Source organism: Oculina patagonica, chromosome 6 (assembly GCF_052425735.1).
Source record: "Oculina patagonica isolate OP01 chromosome 6, crgOcupat, whole genome shotgun sequence".
Lineage (NCBI taxonomy): Eukaryota > Metazoa > Cnidaria > Anthozoa > Scleractinia > Oculinidae > Oculina > Oculina patagonica.
The window spans coordinates 1037585-1057377 of NC_135763.1; the positions used below are offsets into that span (position 1 = coordinate 1037585).

The 19793-nt window shown below is 38.6% G+C and overlaps 1 protein-coding gene across 4 annotated transcripts in view; it reads right to left on the reverse strand.

The window, feature by feature from the left end:
• Positions 1–19364, reverse strand: part of LOC144658552 (dystrophin-like) — a 69159-nt gene extending 49795 nt beyond the window's left edge. For 2 of the 4 annotated variants that reach the window (XM_078518985.1, XM_078518988.1), the window contains exons 1-16: positions 19166–19332; positions 18800–19000; positions 16142–16203; positions 15601–15696; positions 14458–14535; positions 13703–13795; positions 10555–10646; positions 8917–8997; positions 7879–7994; positions 6384–6691; positions 5650–5865; positions 4909–5090; positions 3990–4134; positions 3175–3341; positions 1899–2061; positions 885–1067 (exon numbers count right to left, since the gene is read on the reverse strand). In XM_078518985.1, the coding sequence (XP_078375111.1) occupies positions 885–1067; positions 1899–2061; positions 3175–3341; positions 3990–4134; positions 4909–5090; positions 5650–5865; positions 6384–6691; positions 7879–7994; positions 8917–8997; positions 10555–10646; positions 13703–13795; positions 14458–14535; positions 15601–15696; positions 16142–16203; positions 18800–18860 (2043 nt within the window). In that variant the 5' untranslated portion in view covers positions 18861–19000; positions 19166–19332. Of the gene's footprint in view, positions 1–884; positions 1068–1898; positions 2062–3174; positions 3342–3989; positions 4135–4908; positions 5091–5649; positions 5866–6383; positions 6692–7878; positions 7995–8916; positions 8998–10554; positions 10647–13702; positions 13796–14457; positions 14536–15600; positions 15697–16141; positions 16204–18799; positions 19001–19165 lie in introns of all 4 variants that reach the window. The other 2 variants (XM_078518986.1, XM_078518987.1) reach the window with 2 other exon arrangements.
• Between the last annotated feature and the right edge of the window lie 429 nt (positions 19365–19793).

A 19793-nucleotide genomic window follows, 5' to 3' on the forward strand; every position in this document is an offset into this window, starting at 1 on the left:
TTTTGAATCGTGCACTGTCTGCCATATTCAGTTGTTTAACCGGAACGGAGATTTGAATGAAAACAGTAGTTCTAGCGAGATTTGTAAGTCAACTATAAATTGAGTTTTCAAACGACCTTGTCCTTGGTGACGCCGTCGTTTGTTGTTTAAAAACTCCGTTCAGAATCGACGTTTAAAGGAAGTCCACTTTTATTCATGGTATCTTTTACGTTCAAAGAGAAGAGAAGCATTAGAAAATACTTCATTTATTTAGAGCCATATCACGATTTCTTAGGTGTTTTTACAAAATTAAGCTGATACTTCTGAACATTTGACCATGAAAAACAAAAAAATGTTTTTGCAGGGTTTCCGGTTTGGTTTACTTCCGGGAAGATTTTCAGACTTCCGTGTTGATTTCTATTGTTCTGTGAGGGCCAATAGAGAAAGAGAAATACATTTCAGTTTCCCAGAGTGTCTACCGGCGACCCTACCGCTGACCAACCGCTGACGGACCGCGGAGCCGGGAGACACTCTGGGCTCGAGATTGGCATGTTATTCCAGAGCGCGCCGCTGGGTCCTGGATTCGAACCCAGACCAAATTGGTGGGAGGCGAGCGCTCTCACCACTGCGACACTCCTGCCCCCCTTTTAAAGTATTCATCATGCAACAATTTATACTCAGCGTTGACAGCTACATGGAACGGCCGTGGGAAAAATTTTGTGAAGAAACGAAAACATCTTAGTACTGCCAACAACAGAGAGTGCTGATTACTAATAACATTACATAGATGACGTTGATAACTCTGTGATTGACTGAAAAATTAGGAAACAAATTAAAAGATGTATTCAGTAAAGAATCAAACAGAATTTTCGCAACGCTACGATAAGCTCGACTGCAATTCTTACCAAGGCGATTCTACTGGAAACTTCAGTGGTTATTTTGTTCCATCTGTCATTAAACTCTTCCATTTTCTCCTGAATGTCAGTCACTCCTGGAGAATTCTCGTCCAAGTTTTCAGCGACCTTTTCGGCAGCGAGATTGAAAGTTCCAAATGTAGCTTGTTGTGCTTCCATTTCTTGCTCCACGTTCTGTGAAAAAAGAAAATGTTTTAAGGAAAATGTAAAACTAAAGGATGAAAACAAAACCACGAAAAGAAAAGAAGGTAAGATATATGTTGTGGTTCAATTTACCTTTAGTACATAGAGGATAATACATGGTTGCGCGGAGATATGAAATTTATCTTCGAGTGTTCAAATCGATAACTCACGAGTAAGCGCAGCGAACGAGTGAGATATCGGTTTTGAACACGAGAAGATAAATTTCATATATCCAAGCAACCATGTATTATTCTGTTTATTATATAAACCTACTAATTACGATGTTTTTGACGATTTTCCGAAGATTTCCGGCCATTTTCCGAAGATTTTCGAAGATTTTCAAAATTTTGTCCGAAGGTCGTACGAATGATTCCGAACATTTTCCAAACTTTTCCGAAAATGTCCGCAGTTTTCCGATCATAACCAAAGATTGCCGAGGAAGATCCGAAGATGTTTTGCCTTAATATCGATAAAACTTGGCTCATTGAGCATTGAAACACGGCAAACTCTGCGATCTGATTGGTCAAAAATGATATCACACATGTGTGGATACCATTTTTATCCACACATGTGTGATACCATTTTTCTCGATTTGCTACCACTCACTATACCACTGCAGTTTATATAATAAAATTTGGTATTTTCCTTTGTGCTGGTGTATGGTAATATATGATAATGAATATAAAACAACGGAAAACACAAATTGTACCAAGGGTAAAATTGAACCACAATATATACATGCGATCAAGAGGGTGGAGAAAGAAAGAAAATCAACAAGCACATCAAAACGAAAAAGCTACGACAATGTTACCGAACACTAACCATGAAAATTTTAAGAGCTTTCTTGACCACATCGACATCACCCAAATCAATGTGCTTCAGATCTTCTATCTGTGATTCTTTTTCTGACAGCCATTTTGACAGTCTTCTTTCTTCGTCTCTGTACTCTTGCCAGCTCTTTAACACATCCTGCAGCATTGTCCACCTACGGTGAAAAATACAACAAACGTTTAGCAAAGGAACTTCATTTCCTTTAAAAACCAAGCCTAGCCTGCGAATACATCCGCCTTTCATCGCTCCCACCTCTGGAAGCGATGAGAGGCGGCTGTATTCGCAGGCTAAACCAAGCCTTGACTGACAACTATTTGAGCGCAGTATACCTTCTTTTGGCGCGTCACACAATCTTTCCTTCGGAAAGTCGGGATGAAGGATTGTGTGACCAGCTAAAAGAATTCCTGTGAATTTTCTTACTGGTATCGTTGGTACTTATAGTGACGTGGTGAACAGACATCAAACCTCCAACCTATGGCGGGTTATTGCTCTATCTACGATGTTTTGTAACAAATGTATCTGTTCTCAAGATAATGTACGAAGAACAGCAAGGGTAATTGCTCTTACCTTTAGGGCCTCTTTACATGAGAGTTTTCGTCCCGGGATGACTTTCCTCCCGGGATGAATTCATCTCGGTGTCTGGTCATTTTCTTGTTGCTGTCTACATGATGATACATGATTTCGTCCTGGGATGAACTCATCCCGGGACGATTTCATCCCTGTCCTAAGCACCGGGATGAAATGTCATCCCGGGATAAAACGTGACGAAAAACCTCATGAAAACAGTCTTTCCGGGATGAAATATAATGTAATGTAAGCACGTGCGAGATGAATTCAACTCGGGTGGGACGACTTACGTCCCGGCATCCCGGGATGAACACGCTCATGTAAAATGAAAATTTTTTCATCCAGGGATGAAAACTCATCTCGGCTCTCATGTAAAGAGGCCCGTAGGCTCAAATCTTAAGGTAGAATTATTGTTTTGAACTCTTCCCTTATAACTACAGTACGTTTGGAAGACGAAAGTAAGAAAAATTTACACGCTAAGGAAGACAGACAAAACTCTATGATGATGTAGTATTCAGCTTTCTCATTTACATACGCATTTTTTTTATAATCTCGTTCCCAGCAGCCTGTGCGCAGACGCCTTCTATTTTCTTACATCGCAAAAAGGAAACGTCTACGCACATGCTAGTTCCAAGAGGCTGCGTCCTTTTAGGCCAGCACTACGATACCGTCAAGCATGCGCAATAAGGAATAAACTGACCTTTGTTCTGTCCACTTGCACACATTTGACCAACGTTCGCCAAGAACCGCCAGCTGTTCCTCCAGGTCAGCGGTAGCACTCTCATTAGAGCTGTCATCAACTACAACAACCATGTGCGTCAGAGAGTTCACTTGTTGCTGCTGCTTCTCAAGATCTTCCTGGAAAAACTGTGTCATGCAATAACATTAATAACACAAAAGAAGGTGGTCACACAACATTAACGTTACCGCTTCTCTAAAACTAGTATGAAGTTAACACCACAAATAGATACCGTATAAGGGTTTGAGTGGGGGTTTTACATGTAGTTGGCTGGGGAGGGGGGCGAGTGCTAACACACGTTCTGAAATACGTTAGCAGCAAAAACAAAAAGAAAACAAAAGCGGATGTAAGGACAAGGAAACGTCTGATACATGTGTTCATGTAAAATACTGGCATTGCTAAGCTGTTTAGAGCAGTAACAGGCTTCTAATATACTTGTGAATCAACTCAACTCTCGGTCTGTAGTCAGCTCTATACACTGCAACATACAAAGATCTCGCAAAAGATAAAAAAATTCCCTTGTTTTAACTTGGATGATATTGTGGTTGCCTCATTTTCTCAAAGTTCTGTGAGTAAAATATTCTGCAGAGTGATCAGGGGGAGGGGGGCTGTATATCAAGAACATTTCTTGTCACTGGACGGACCGCCTGAGGGTAAGATGGCACAGAAGCCAGGGACTCGGGACTTTTTTACGTCGCATAACTCTATCAAGAGAAATTGTCTTCCAATCAAGAACGGAGCATAAAAAGATTAACAAGAGAAATTAAATTCCAAACCTTGTGATTTTCCACTTGGCGCTTGACTGTGTCAAGGTCTGACCCGATCGCCTCAGAGCTGTTGATTCTCTGCTCTGCCACAGTCAGCCAGTCAGCTAGAGCGTTAATTTGCTTCTGTTGGAGATCCATTAACTGCACATGAAGCCTGAAAAAAATTTTAGTTTTGTATCTTGTCTGAAGTGTCTCATCCTAACCCCCGAGGGGGTTAAGGTGATATGGAGTATGGCGAGATGGTTGGCACTTCAGACTACTTTCTATCTCATAAAAATTAAAATTGAAAATTGAAAGCTTTCATCCACGTCATGAACGTGTACACTACAGCGTTGACAATATAAACGGGACTTGCTGAACCTCTTTTTCCCAAAGGCCATAAAGATCACTCAGTTATCCTGGATAAGTCCAAGGTCCTGTCGGTTGACCACAGATGGTTTGAGAGAGGTACAAAAGGACATTTATAGCCGAGCACAAAAGCCCTCTCTCGCGAAGCGCACGGAGGAACATATATTAATTATCGCCCTATGAACCGATCAGTTGGAGAGCCGAAGTCGGCGGAGAACTGGGCCCAAGGTTAATCATGTCCGGAATGAGGATACTAGAGTGGACACTAAGAGCGCTTTCCATTTTTGTAGAAAAACCGGTGAAAGTTATTTTCGCCAAATGGTACAGTACATTTTTCCACAAACAAAAAACTGAACAATTTGAAAGCTTTCAGTGAAAAGAACCGTCCCATTACAATTCGCACCGAAACAGCTGCGTATTTCACCAAGGAGCATGGTAATACTGTGATGGAGCAAATGTTACAGTGGTATTGCAATCATTCCGGTAAAAAACGAGAAAAAAGAAATACCTCTGAAGGCATATAGTCCAAGGACTATATTACAACAACAAAATTTCTAAAGAGCCATTATTCTGTTCATACTTTGTCTGCCTGTCCATAGCCGCCATTCTCAACGCTTCCCATCGGTCGTTAAGTGAGAGCATTTGTTCTCGAATCTCGTTTTCTTCCTTCTCGTTCACAAGCCCCTCGCTGATCAACTGGTTACCAAACTCCAGCACCGCACCCACGTCCGACTGATGAGAAGTCAGCTCCATCATAAAGTCCTGGAACCAAGTAAAGAACAACAATCAGCGCAACTGTGTGGTGTTAAAATCACACTCAGAATTGTGCCCAGATTCTTTCATCCTTCTGCACCCGCTCCAGGGCCTGGAAAGAAGAAAGACTCCAGGAACGAGGCTGGTGGTTACTTGAATTTTGGCAAAAAATGGCATTTCCTCTGTGAAAGCAATTTACGATCCCAATGTTTGAGTTTTGAGTTCCGTTTCCTTGTGAAACAAAGAAACTTGAAAATCGAAGGTTGAATTCTGTTTTTCATTTCTTCGGTTGTTTTCCGTCTTTTCAGGAAGACTGTTGCCGAGGTGAATCTAACTAGAAGACAAGCATCTAAAAAACTTAAATTACACGACATTTACTACATGAAAGATACGTAAACGCCGTACAAGCAGTGGTTGTTTTTTCCAAATCGAGAGCATGTGACATGATCGTTTTCCAACAAGTGAGCAAACTTTCTATAATGTTTGCGTCACAGAATGAAAAACCTCTCTCGATTCCAAAGAGTTTGTTTGGAAAACACGAGCCGAGACAATTAAGATAGTTCTATACCTCGTGCCCATGAAACTGCTTTTTCACGGCATCAACATCATCTGAAATGTTCTCTTGTGATTCCAGAGTCCTTTCGGCCTGTGACAGCCAGTTCAAGACATCTTGCAGTGCAGAGTTGTAGTCTTCCCATTCTTTGAAGGAGCCAACAGAATCTCGCACGCTGCTTGTTTCACTCACCATGGAGTCAGGTCGCTCTGATTCCTGAGTACGTTCAACCTAAAGATTTAACAACATATAATGCTTCAATTAAAAATTTCTATTCAGTTGAGTTCCTTTACAAATATGCTAGACTTTTAAAAAAAGTAAATTAAAAACTTTGTTTTTCTGTTGGTTTTTGCAAACTTTTCAAGGGCAACAACCGCATATCCATTTATTAGCTACAACGAAAGTTATTGTGATTTCCTCAATTGATGTTTGAGTCAGGAAGGTGTAGAGATTTTAAACTGGCCATTTTAAGACAATTCGTATAATTTGTGATTAGAGATTAGGTATCTCCCTTACATTTAGTGATTTAAAACTAAACTGCTTTCACATCCTAAAATCCATAATAAACACATATATGTAAGCTGAAACGCAAATGCAGTAGAAATAACTTTCACCGATTCTACTCATTTCTAAAATGTAATAAATCTTTTTTCCCTACCCCCCTAGTTGCTTTTCGTTGTTGGGGGGGGGGGGGGGGAGTGGCTACTTCACGACCCCCTGCAAGGGCGGGGTGAATATCTATGACTTACCACAGTTGTGATAGCGGAGTGTTGTATCGGCGGTTCCTTCACTGTTGTACTGGTAGTGGTCACATATCGCACAGGCTCTCTCTCGTCATATCCCTTCTTAACGTGTTTCACAGTGTGTTCCGTGTGATACGTGCTGCTGATCGTGCGTTTCGACACGGTATGCGTGTGCTCTGACTTCTCAACTTTGCGTGACGAACTCGTGCCATTCCTCTGCACGGTCATGTGTGTCACGCCAGGTGCCAGTTTGTTGTACAAGTTGGAGACGTACATCAGGATTGATTTCTTGTCAGGACGATCACGCACAACATCTAGGAAATGTGAACATAACTTAGGCATCAATTTCTCAAACTTTCTTTATTACTAGTTCATAAAATTTCAAACTAAACAAAATTGAACTACTATAGAGGCAGGTTTGTAATATTTTAACTTTATTGTACACCATCAGTTTGTACCATCCCCTCGGTTGCTGAAATATGGTTCGAGTGGCGCTTTTGCAACGTCTCAAATGATTGGCTCACTAACTTTCAAAAGAACAATAGAACAAACAACAGGGACAATGCCCCAAGCCCAAAAACGATAGCAACTGCTACACTAGATGACCAGTAGAATTACATGCTAATGAGAGCTGCTACACTACTGAAAATTAGCCTTCCTAGAAGTAAGTCTTAAATCTCAGACACATCACTCTTTCTGATAATCAACCACCCCCGCCCCAACCCTGCAGAATATAAGCCCATGGGCTTTTTCAGATAAAGCATCCTTTCAATTGAGACCCAAAAAGGCAAAATTCAGCTCTCGTTAGCTTGTACATTTAGTTCTACTGGTCATGATAGTAATTTAGATGATTTGTTCCGGACACTGGGGTGGCGAAGACTCTATTATCAAAGATTGGAACAGAAGTCTATCCTAATGTATAAAACATTACATGGTATGACTCCTGATTATCTGAGATCAAGATTCGTGTATCGTGACGATGTTAGTGCTTATCGTTTAAGGAATACCGAAAACAAATTAGTTCTTCCACAACCTCGAACTGATTATCTCAAGAAAAGTTTTTCGTACAGCGGAGCTCAGTTGTGGAACAACTTACCTGTAGACCTAAGACAAGCATCTTCACTGGCCGATTTCAAATCTAAATTAAGTCGGCACAGTTTAAAGTAATATCTAAATTTTAAGTAAATTTTAGGCACGCCCTCCATGAAAAGCAGACTTTTCTTTTGTTATTTTGAATTTGTTGTTATTAAATTTTTGTAGTTAGTTAGATAGGTAGATAGTCCAGTAACTTAATTGACTGATGGAAAAACCGTGTATAAATAAAGTTATCTTATCTTATCTTATCTTATTCCTTCCGATAGAAACTCGGCCACCCCCCCCCCCTCCCCCCACCAAAAAAAGGAAACAAGTCAGCCCAACAACAAAAACCTTTTGAACAAGGAATTGGAATTTTACAGAGCCTGATTTTAACAAGGGCTGATGATCAATGCAGTATCTGTACCTGAAGGGTCCAGAAGCCTGTCTACATCAAGATACTGCTCTGCTACAGAGAAAGCATTTTCGCAGCAGTGGGTAGGAGTCTTGTCCAGTTGGTCACTGTAGTCAAACAGATGTGGTCTACAAAAAACAAGACATGAAATAAAGTTAATGCATGCACACACAAGAACAACAAAAATATCATAACATGTTCTGTTTACTTGTATGGCCTTTCATTTTTCTTTTATTACATCTCTCTGTATAATTCTAAATGTAACACTGTACTTCAGTCTGTATAATTATTTCAGAATAGACCCTATGTACATAGGTTAAGGTTAAATTGATTTCAGGCCTAGTTCCCATCAGGCCATTGCTTATCCTAATTTCCATAACATGAAGTGACTAGGAGTATCTCTTATCCCCGCTGGATTGAATGCTGGTCCATCACAGGGTTGCGCCCAGCATTTCAATTTTCCAACAATACCCAGGTACTATGAAAGTAAAATGCATTGCCCAAAAACACAATGCAGTGATCCCAGCCAGGGATCACTGCACGAACCTACACTGTACAGTGCATAAAACATGATACCGTAAAATTGCGGTTATAAGCCGCCTGCTTGTAACCCCCCCCCCCCCTGGTTACAGGCCCATCTACCCCATCTACCTGGAGAAAGAAAATACATCCAGTTATAAGCCCCCCTCTGCTGGATGCAGTACTGAACATGGATTAATGTTGCTTTATTGTGACTTTTTAACAAAAAACCTATTTCGATCGACACTGGCATGGCTCATTCGAAACATTTTTTTGTTTCTCTAATAAGCCCCCCCCCCCCCCTGGATATAAGCCCCTCCATTTATAAGCCCACACAAAACCCCTTGTGAAGTTGTATAAGCCCAGGTGTTATGACCGGAATTTTACAGTAGCTTAATCAGAAAGATAAAAAAAAATTGCTTTAAAGTAATTGCCATGTTATGCTGTTTTCTAATCCCATACAACACTTGAAGAATGTAAACAGGAAAATACAGGAAAAGTGGGTTTGTGTTACTGACAAAAGCAGGTTACCTGTATCTGTGGATCAAGGCATTAAATGCCAGTCCATCCCTCCAACTGGTGGTAAAGTTCTTGATCTCTACTCCATCATACCTACAATAAAATGTACAATGATTCATTTATTTACCATTGTCAACTTGATGCTTGTCAAAGTGTAATTACAACCCAGTAAATACACTTGATCAAAGTACATTGCACACTATCAGAGAGTGCTTAACCAGACACTGAGTAAATCCTTTTTTTGTGCAAGAAATATCATACGACTTGTTCCACCACAGTAATATTCAGAAGTCCTTTTATTCAACAACTGTTACAGTCCTCAAGGATTCATTTCATAAAATTATTGTGCTGACAAAGTAAATGTTATAAAAGACATGTAAACTGCAGTTGAAACACAAAATGAATGAAATTAATTTAATATGAAGTATGCATTTTAAGCAATTGCTTTTTGCCATGAAAAAAAATCGGTCCGCGATGCGTACGTGTGGGGGCTTGATAATTTCAAATTTGATTCTTCTTTTTTGTGAATTCATTTAGTACATTCAATTACCTTAAGGCTGCTATTTATTGCGGCAAATAATCTTTGTGATTTTTTGCAAATTCATTCCTTGAAAATTTATGAGCAGCAGGTGATTCAAACATTTCTTTGATGCACATGATAACAGATAAACAGCGGAATGTCTATTACATTGATATACGATATTTTCGCCCTTACGTCATTAAGAATGTAAGCGTAGCGCAGTTGGGTAGGCATCTGACTGGGGAACGAGAGGTCGCCAGAGGCCCGAGTTCGAATCCCAGAGGGGACAATTTTTTTCTTCTTTCCTTTTTTTTTTCTTTTTTAACCAGTAGCACTAAAATGGTTTGTTTATTATATCGCTCCGTAGGTATGCATTGCAGAATAATTTACATATATCAGAACATATAGCCATATAGACTGATTCAAGTACAAATGTATTAAATTGTGCTGTTTCTGCGGCTTTCAATATTGGCTTGCGTAAGCGTAAAAGCTCCTCTTGAATTGATGTGCAACCTGCACAGACTTCCAGTCAAACGAAATGTTGGCTAGTATGACTTCGTGAGCTGCTGTAATGACGAGCAACTAAAAGGACAGCTCAGTGAAATCAAAGAAACCACACGAAACGTACAACACACCAAAATCCAATATGGCCTACTCGACACGCACCGCCGACTCATCCCCAGGCTCTCTCGCAGAAGACCACGTGACACAAGCAAACCCACACACAAATAAATAAATAAATCCCGCAGTCGATAACAATGTGGCGGCTTTGCCCCCACAAAAATTCAAGGCTACAGTGGTATTCGAACTCATGGCTGGTGCATTGCTCGACAAACTGTGCTTTAAGTATGAAGTGTTACAGTTGGAAAATATCTCTTAGTTGATCACATTTTTTCTCATTATAGAGTTTCCATTAGGGCAGTAATACATGTATTTTGCAGAATGCAGAATAATGGTGACAAAACAGGGATAGTGTAATGCCCTAACCAACAAATAAAAGCTAACTGCAAGCAAACTGGAGCGAAAGCTAACTGCAAGCAAACCGCTAACCATCATTCTGCGTTCTGCATTCTGTGTTCTGCAAAATACCCCTGCTGTTTCTATTATTAATAGAACAAAAGATCTCTCACCCTCTGACTGACTGTCGACACCAAGCTAACAGTTTTTCTTCTGGTGTGTCTGCATCAGAATCCAGCATCAGATTCTTGAGCAAAAGTTGCAACTACAGTAAAGAGTGAACAAAAGGTTTATTGTTGTGCATAATAATACAATTGAACCTCTCCTAACAGGAGCCTCCTGTAACCAGCATGGCTGTAGAGGCATGAGGCAAGACGAAGCACTAGCTCAGCAGTGACAGCAGTGAGTGTCTTATCACTAGACTTGCCTCAAGTTGCTTGTATGATTCGCAGGAGATCGCTGGGTTTAAAATCAAAATGGCGGCTGATCACCAAACAAGTTATTTGTGGATATAGTACTCTTCACAACCAATACGCAGTGTTAAACAGACTCTTTGGTCTTTCCCTTGCGATTTTACATTTATATTACCAGTACTTTTGTTATAAGTGGTCTATTCTTTCTTAAATAACTCTTTACAAGGAAAAAATGAGTGACATGGAGCAAGTCTTTTTAATCTCATATAGTTGTATCACACACATAATTCAGAAAGAGAATTCTTTCGTGCCCTCCCTAACGAGCTCACCTTACAAGTATATGTAGGTCATCCCAACTCTAATACTTAACAGTTTTAACTTTATAAATACAGTAGTATACAGTACATAACAACAAAAAATGGAATTTGCTCTCTAGTTTGGAACTGCAAACTCTGGCAAACAATGGGAAATTCTCTTTAATTCAATGACCACTTTCTCTCCTCCATCTCTTAAGTAGTGTATATGTTGTGGTTTAATTTTTATCTTGGTTCATTTTTTTCAAACCAGTTTATTTTTTTCAAACCAGTTCAATTTTTTTAAACCAGTTCAATTTTTTCAGGTCTTAGCACTTGTTGACAGGATTTCAGTAAATTTCCATTAGGCATCCACTTTGTTATTATGGCTAATATTTGTGGTGATGCTTCTGTTCCAAGACAGAGGCTCTAACAAGTACTATTAGGTTTTTACGGGTAATTATTATTGTTTTACATTTTATTTTATTTTTAACTTCATGATTTACTCTTGAGTAACAAAACAGAAAGTCACTGCACATTAATCTAAAAGTAGTTAAGTTATTGCCATGATGTGTTCATAATAAACAAGCTGCAAGACTTAATTTGAATTGAGTCTTTTTTTATCGTTGTCATTATTTAATTTTCACCAGTGCTGTACAAGCAGTGTCTGACATTTGCAGAATTTAGAATGCCGAATTTCAAAGGCGGAAATATTACAGACTGCAGAATCGCTTTGCTTGCGGTTAGCTTCACCCCAGTTTGCTTGCCGTTAGCTTCACCCCATTTTGCTTGCGGTTAGCTTCACCCCAGTTTGCTTGCGGTTAGCTTCATCCCAGTTTGCTTGCGGGTTAGCTTCATCCCAGTTTCCTTGCGGTTAGCTTCTGTTTGAGCTTAGGGGTATTTGTACATGCTTATCAGGGTTAGGCACTTGTTTAAGTGAGAAGGATTAAGCACTCAGTTAAGTGATTAGGGTTAAGCACTCAGTTAATAAGTGATTAGGGTTAAGCATTCAGTTTGGACGGTTAGCTTTTATTTGAGGTTAGGGCATTGCACAACAAAGTCACCTATGCTTTTTCACCCAGTCACTAATTAAAAACAACAGGTATTTAGAATTTGATATTTGAGTTTATTCTAAGAAAAATGCATTTAAATACCCTTCCTACATGCTGCAGAAAATGAAAACACAGTAGTATATTCAAGTTTAATGTTCTGAGTGCTAGCTGTTCAAGGATATCAACTGGTGGGTGAAAAAAGTAATTACAATTTCTTCAATTTTTCCCAGAAGGAGATTTGAATGAAGGAACAATGTCTTGTCGACACGATCAACTTTAATAGAGATTAAGTCTCTAACTGAAGAAGTAGCGTTTGAATACTCTTTGTGTCTCTCCGGAAGTTTTAGCGCCTTAGGCTACACCATGATTTTAAAAGCTAATGAGCTGTTATGTTCATGGCCCACTTATGTTCCTTGCTGCAATCGCACGAACAGTTACGAGAATCCATTAAATCAATCTTCAGGAGAGATAAAAGTTTCGGACATTGAATAGGTTTATCAACAATCTTAACACAACTTGTGCTCCACTGCTGCTCCGCATGAAAAAAACTGTACGAACAGATGGACAAACATGGCTGTCACTTTCACGTTGACTTCGGAATAGTTGTCATGTCTGTTTACAAGTAATTTCTCGACCACGATGAGCAGCTTGAAGGAGAAATAGTTCTTCGTAAAAATCTCTTTTAGCCACCACTTTACTTTTGTCTGCTGAAATAAGCCCACTTCTTACTTGTCATTGTCGAGATTTCCCACTTCGATCGTTCGATCGGTGTCTTCTTTCGAGTGAATTCCAAGCTGCTTCACGGTCTGGTATTTCAGGTAAGCTTGGCTTTGCTAATGTTAAAGAACTTGTCTTCGATAAATAGCATTATTGGCGATTCTTTTTTTCACTTGTTTCTCTTTCAATGCCGCTAATTCTTTACAAAATGTTTCTTTCGAAACACATATGGCACGGTTTAGCCATCTTTCGAATTTTCTAAGTCTCATTTGCTGTGAAGTGCGCATGTACGCATATTTAGCCGAGCGAATGGAAGTCTGGGACCGATTAAGTTATAATAAAAACAAATCTGGGTGAAATGTGCAACAAATCCTTCGTGGTCAAGAGGTTAAAGGCGCAGTACTACAGAGCGAGAGTTGAGCGAGAGGTCAGTGGATCAAGACCAGGTAAGGTTAGAGAAAAAAAAAATATCTGTGTATAGGGGGTAGTGGGGATAGCGAAAAAAGGGGGGAGGGTGTAGGGTATATCAGGGGGGAGGTGAAGGGGAGGAAGAGAGGGAGGTAGGGATTGGAAATTTCCGTAATTTTTCCGTGTTTATTCTTTTCACCCCCCTAAAAATACCATGCCCCTATTTTTCACCACACCCCAAAAGATGAAAGCCCTTTTCAGACAGTTGATAAATAAACTGGTTTAAAAAAATTGAACTGGTTCAAAAAAAATAAACTGGTTTGAAAAAAAATGAACCACTGACAAAAATTAAACCACAACATATACAGTAGATCTACTAAAACAATACAGACAAACTACATGTACACATGTATTTTTCCCAACCATTCTGTTGCTTACCTGGAAATGTGAGATGATGTACCACATCAGACCCAAGGTCAGTTTTGGATTTCCGTCCACAATGTCATCATTACTGATGTTTACAGGTCGCACCTGAGGGAATGAGCATTTTTGAAACATCGTTTAGTCAGAACTGCAGTTGAACCTCCCTGGTAAAACTGCCCCTCTTTTAGTGGCCACTTTTAAATAGTACCAGAATTTTGCTTGTCAATTTACTATAATTGGAACTCCTCGTAAGCAACATTTGTAGGCAACCACAACCACTTTTTGGGCTGATGATTAAAAAAATTTTTTATCGTTTTCATGTCCAGTAAATGACTGCTACATTTGATCCTACCTCACTTCAGGTGCCACGTGGGTAACAAGATGTCTTACAAACCTGACACGTGTACATGTATTGTGGTAAGGTTTGGTCTTACATTAGAACATTTTATTACTCATATCAAAATTAATTTCCGCGAATGACTATTGCTTCATTGCGACACTGCTAGTATTGCAACCTTGAATTACTAGAAGTGTTCTTGAATAATTTTTTTTTGGTTTTATGGGCCCATTTGTGTATGAATTAAACATCTGAAATGACCACAGGTAGTACAACTCAAAATTTGGCCTCTCATAAGCGACCACCTCATTAAACTGACCACATGGGCTTGACATTTTGTGTGGTCACTTATAGGAGGTTCCACTGTATGCTTAAATTGTAGCAACAGAAAGATGTTAAACAGAATACCTACATGTTCAAAACAAATACTCACATTGTTTTGCTCTAGAATCCTGAGAGCATTGTCCACATTGGTCATGAAGTGAACACGGGTGCGACCTCTTTCACTTTTCTAAAGAACATTAAGTATATTCCCTATTAGTTCCCTGACCAAAATATCAATTCCCCCTACCAAGTAGCATACATTTCCTTTATAGATAGTTTTGAGAATTTGAGGGCAAATCAATAGAATATCCGCTAGTTGATGACTTTTTTGTTTTTGTCACTGCTAGCTAATGATATTATGCAAAATGATAACAAATCAGAATAAAACTACAACAATGTGCCAAATTATACAAATTACAGCAAATATGGCAGCTGTTAATTTTCGGCTACCAGAAAAATCATTTGTCAACAAAATAAAATTACTCTAACTTAAAGATAAAGTCATATATATAGTAAATATATATAAAGTAAATATATAAAATAAATATATATATAGTAAATATAGATAAAGTAAATCAGTGTATGAAGTTTAAAGGCTGTACTTTCATCTAATGGGAAGTTACACTGGCCTGGCTAGGCAGGCCAGGGTGACTTTTTCTATACAAATCTCTTAAATTTTAATGAGTCATAACTTTGCAGCCATTTAACCCAAAACACTGAAACTTCTCAAAGTAGAATATTTCATGTATATTTAAGTGCCACCATCAGCGTTTTAAGAAACTTCACCAACAACAGAAATGAATGACAACCATTTTGCATAAGGTCTATGGGCCTGTTCGCACTACACAAAATTTTGTTTGTTTTACAAAAAAATCTGTCAACACGAAGCCTTTTTAAGTGCGAATGATTTTTTTCCACCCATCAACTGCTACCAAATTTCAAAGATGCCGTCGACTAGCTTTGGAGGCCGTGAAATTTTTGTCAAACGAGGAAATCTACAAAGGTAACCGTAGCAAAGATTTTGATTGTTTGAAATAAAGTACCGCTCAAGGAGAAACAAACGATCAAACACATTGGTGCGTTTTTTTCTGATGCATTTGAAAATGCATTTTTCATCAACACACTTTGCCTTTGTTATTCATAGTAAAAAAAGCACCGATTGATTAGAACATGTTGCATCACAGTGTCTAACCAGTGACTTGCAATCAATCAAAAACCACTTTATACAAACAGCAAAACTTCTTGAACTCACAATTCTCTTTCCACACAGAACCTCCAGTAGCAGCAATAGTTTGGTTCCATCCTTCAGGTCTTCAAACAAATCTTTGACTTGCTGACCACTTCCAGCCTACAGAAACAAAAAACCAGTTAAACAGGGAATCACTACCAGCCTATACAAACAGAAACCAGTTAAACAGGGAATCACTACCAGCCTACACAAACAGAAACCAGTTAAACAGGAAATCACTACCAGCCTACACAAACAGAAACCAGTTAAACAGGAAATCGCTTCCAGCCTACACAAACAGAAACCAGTTAAACAGGGAATCACTACCAGCCTACACAAACAAAAACCAGTTGTTTAAGCCTCAATTATTTTACGGCCATGTCCCTTGTTGTCCTAAAACCCCTGGGAGCAGCTCAAAAATGTAGTGTCTGTATAAGGCTAGGACCATGACTAAGTGTCTGCTTATATGTGTCTGTCTGCAAGAGGTGTTCATTTGCAGTGGCTTGACTGTACTTGTTATTGCTGTTGTCACAAGAGGTAATGAAAAAAATTTAAAAATGTGCACCTTTGCTAGTTGCGCATTTATCCACTTAGTGAACGTCTTCTTCTGTGTTCCCTCATGTTCATCTGAAACCCAAACGAAAGCAATATGAGCATGTAATATACAGTTTGTAAACTACAGTAACCTCTGGTCAATTGATCTTTTTCTTATTATTAATAGAATTATTATTAATGGCATATATAAAATGTAACTGAAGATCCTGCTGTGATTGGTCAGTACAAGTAGCTATTGACTTGTTTATACTAGTATTCCATATGGAGATTGTATTCATTTCACAAAAGACCAGACATTGACTATTGAAGCCACTTGTTAAGACGAAGTAACGTAACATGTAGCATAAGATATGGTTTATTGTCAAAGTACATTTCTTTGGATGTTACTGATAGAACATATGAACAGCTTGTAAATAACTCCCTCTCAAAGGGTCTACTGAACTGATAAACGTATGATCTGGGTAACACAGGGCATCTTAATCCTTTAATCTCAAGTTATGTGTAAATTCTAACATTATAAAAACTTTAAACAGGCAGGTCATGGGATTGAAGCACCTGATTGTAGGGTTCTCATCAGATAACAATGTATTGTGTTCAAACCAAAATATTTATCTTACAGAAAGTTGTAGAAAATAATTACATACTGTAAACAAGGCTGACCTTAGTTTTTCTAAAAAAAAGCTCCTTTCTTTTTTAATTAAGAATTTTTTCTATGATGACAAATCAACTAACATGGTGCAAGAGATATGATGCTTAGTAGACATGCTGATGGGAGATAAAAAAGCTTGCTTTTCAAAGAGCATAATCAATATTTAACCATTTTATATCAATTGCAGCAAGAAATAATTGTAATGTGGCAGTATCTTTAATTTGATTGTGTTTAATACTGTAGAAAGAAAGAACAAAAACATTTTGGGTTAAAGATGTCTACAACTGTATTCTACTATATGCCCTTTTAAAAACAAATCCCCTAGCTAGTTCAGCTACACAACTGATATTTTTCACAATTATTCAGAGAGAAGAAACTTTAAAATATGTTAAAACTTATTTATACTGCTACAAGCTACAATGTATACAGACAGCCTTTTGAGCTCAATTGCCAACATTCTATCAAGCATGCTAAATCAATTTGACTTCATTTCCATTGTTGGGCGGCAAAATGGTTCTTAAAATTATGACACATTGTCCAGCTCTATGGGGAACCAAAACTGAATGTAAAAACATTTTCAATTATTTTCGCTTAGAAATCAATGTCACTCCTATCAAAATGTTTATGAAAAGCTTTTAATTAATAATGAGCATAAGATAAGTTACACTTAACTTGCAAGCATGCATAATTATTGTAAACATTGTAGAGTATAGCTGAGTATATAAATTCTAATTTTTTCTTTAAGATGCAATAGAGCTAAGCTTTAAAGTTGTTAGTTCATTGATATTCGATAGTGTAAAACATCAACTCTACGCTAATTAAATTAAAATTTGTCCACAGTTCTAAATTTTAGAGTATTTTGGTTTCCCACTAACGGATATTGATAACACAAATAATTCACGTCTGGGTTTAAATCGCTTTAATTAATCAGCTGACATTTTAGTACTCTCAATATATAAGCTCATTTACTTCCCCTGGGAAATATCTGTTCAGGTGACGTGAAACGTTCGCTTGCTCTCGCTCGTGAAATGAGCAACCTTGTCGATTTCAGCACGCTTGTGAAAAGAGCACGCGAAGTGAAAATTATTAGCCACAGGCATTTCTCAAATGTTAAGTATTCGAACCTCTTGATTAGCTCGCATCGTGAAAATTTGCTGATACTCTCGAAATTGACAAATTCTCTCTTGCCTATGACAACACTGTCTTACTAAATCACGAATTATCGGCCTTAGGCTTTTAGCAGAACTTCGGATAATAAAGTAAGTCAGCTTTTCGACTATATAATTTATGGAAATAGTGTCCTATGTTTTCATAACGGCAGACAGTTATTGCATTCGAGACTATAGGAATGAATGATTCTGGGGCCGTAAGTTTTCAACCTCGCCACATTTTCGTTGCCAAATTGTTGACTACTTTAACTGCGTAAGTCTAGTTTTTGTTCAAAGAAATCTTATGTAAACAGATGGGCACTTTTCCATTCATTTAGGTGTCAAGGTGAAGAAGCCGAACAAGAAATTGCATAAAACAACATACATCAAATCTGATCGTGGGTGTCTGACACTAAAACACATGACGAAGAAATACCTCAGTTCGTTCAACGCTTTAACTATCCACTTAACAAACCAAGAAAAAGTACCCACGGGAAAAATAAGCTTCTTTGTTTGGGGCTAAAGAAATTTTCTTTACTGATGACAATTGCGGGATCAATTAATTGTTAGCAAGCAGTGCCACCCTTCCGTTCGTAAAAGCGTACAGTGCAATCACACGCCTTCGGTCCTCAACAGCTCGCAAAATCCTCGATAAATACAACGCTTTCCGTTAAGATATTGTATATAAACAAAAGACCTCTCTGACAGTTGGAGAGCATTTCAATCCAGCCATAATAGGTAAGACCAAAATAAAATGACGCTTTTGAATTCGGTCATGCGATAACGCAACTCACGAGCGGACAGCTGACAGTAAAATGTTCATGTCTTGTCCGACTCGTCGAAGGAGCTAGAATAAAGCGACACATCTTACCTGACCGCGACTTTATTCTCAGCGTAAATGTCCCACTGTCGTCATCTTGCTCGAAATCCATTATCTATTGCCTCGCAAAGGCGATTATTTAACAGCAGCTGAAGTTTCAGTCGCAATTCTCTTACAGTAGTGCTTGTAGTAAGGTTACGGCTGACTCGCTGGAGATCAATCGATCAACATTTAGGACCACGCATTCCAAAACTGCAGAGGAATATAACAGACACAGGGAAAGTTAAATCTTCGTCTTGATATTCACTCAACGTAGAATATTCCAGCTCAATAAGAACCAGATGATTTCGAGCAATAAGCGGGCGCAGGGAAAAGAGCAATCGATATGATTATCTGTGAACTAGTTTAGCGCCGAACCTGGTCCCAGTCAAGACAACGTACGCACCGAGCTTCCACTCAAAACCCACAAACTTGCTTTGAAGGACCAAGTGAAGGAAGAATTGAACGACAACAACACGAACCTACAGCAATATTCCAAGCACTAGGTGGAGTGCCCCTGAGACACAACACATCAGCGATCAAGTATTTCCGAAATATTCGCTCATGCGGAGCTGAGACTCAAATGATCTGGGACGCGGCAAAAAGCGGGACAATGGAACGATTGTAATCGACCAATGAAATCGCTCGATCGGAAATGACAAGAATGTGATGAATTTACAGTCACTTTGGCATCGGAGATATCTTGAAGTGAAAAGAAACTGAACTCTTAGTAAAACATACTTGAAGGTAAGATACTGACAACAGATAAGACATCTCAAATATGAGTTCTCTCAGTTTTACCAAATAGCACTATGTATGCAAGGGGGTGATCAAAGGATCCAATTTAAAATTAAAAAAAATCACACGTTTTGTTAAGTGCAAATTCAGCTGTATACACAAAGAAATATCAGTTGCAAATTAATATCTATTATATCAAGACTGGATATTACTTCAAAACCTTTGTTTAGAGATGATATTACGCACTGAAGGTTGCTAATCTTGTAAA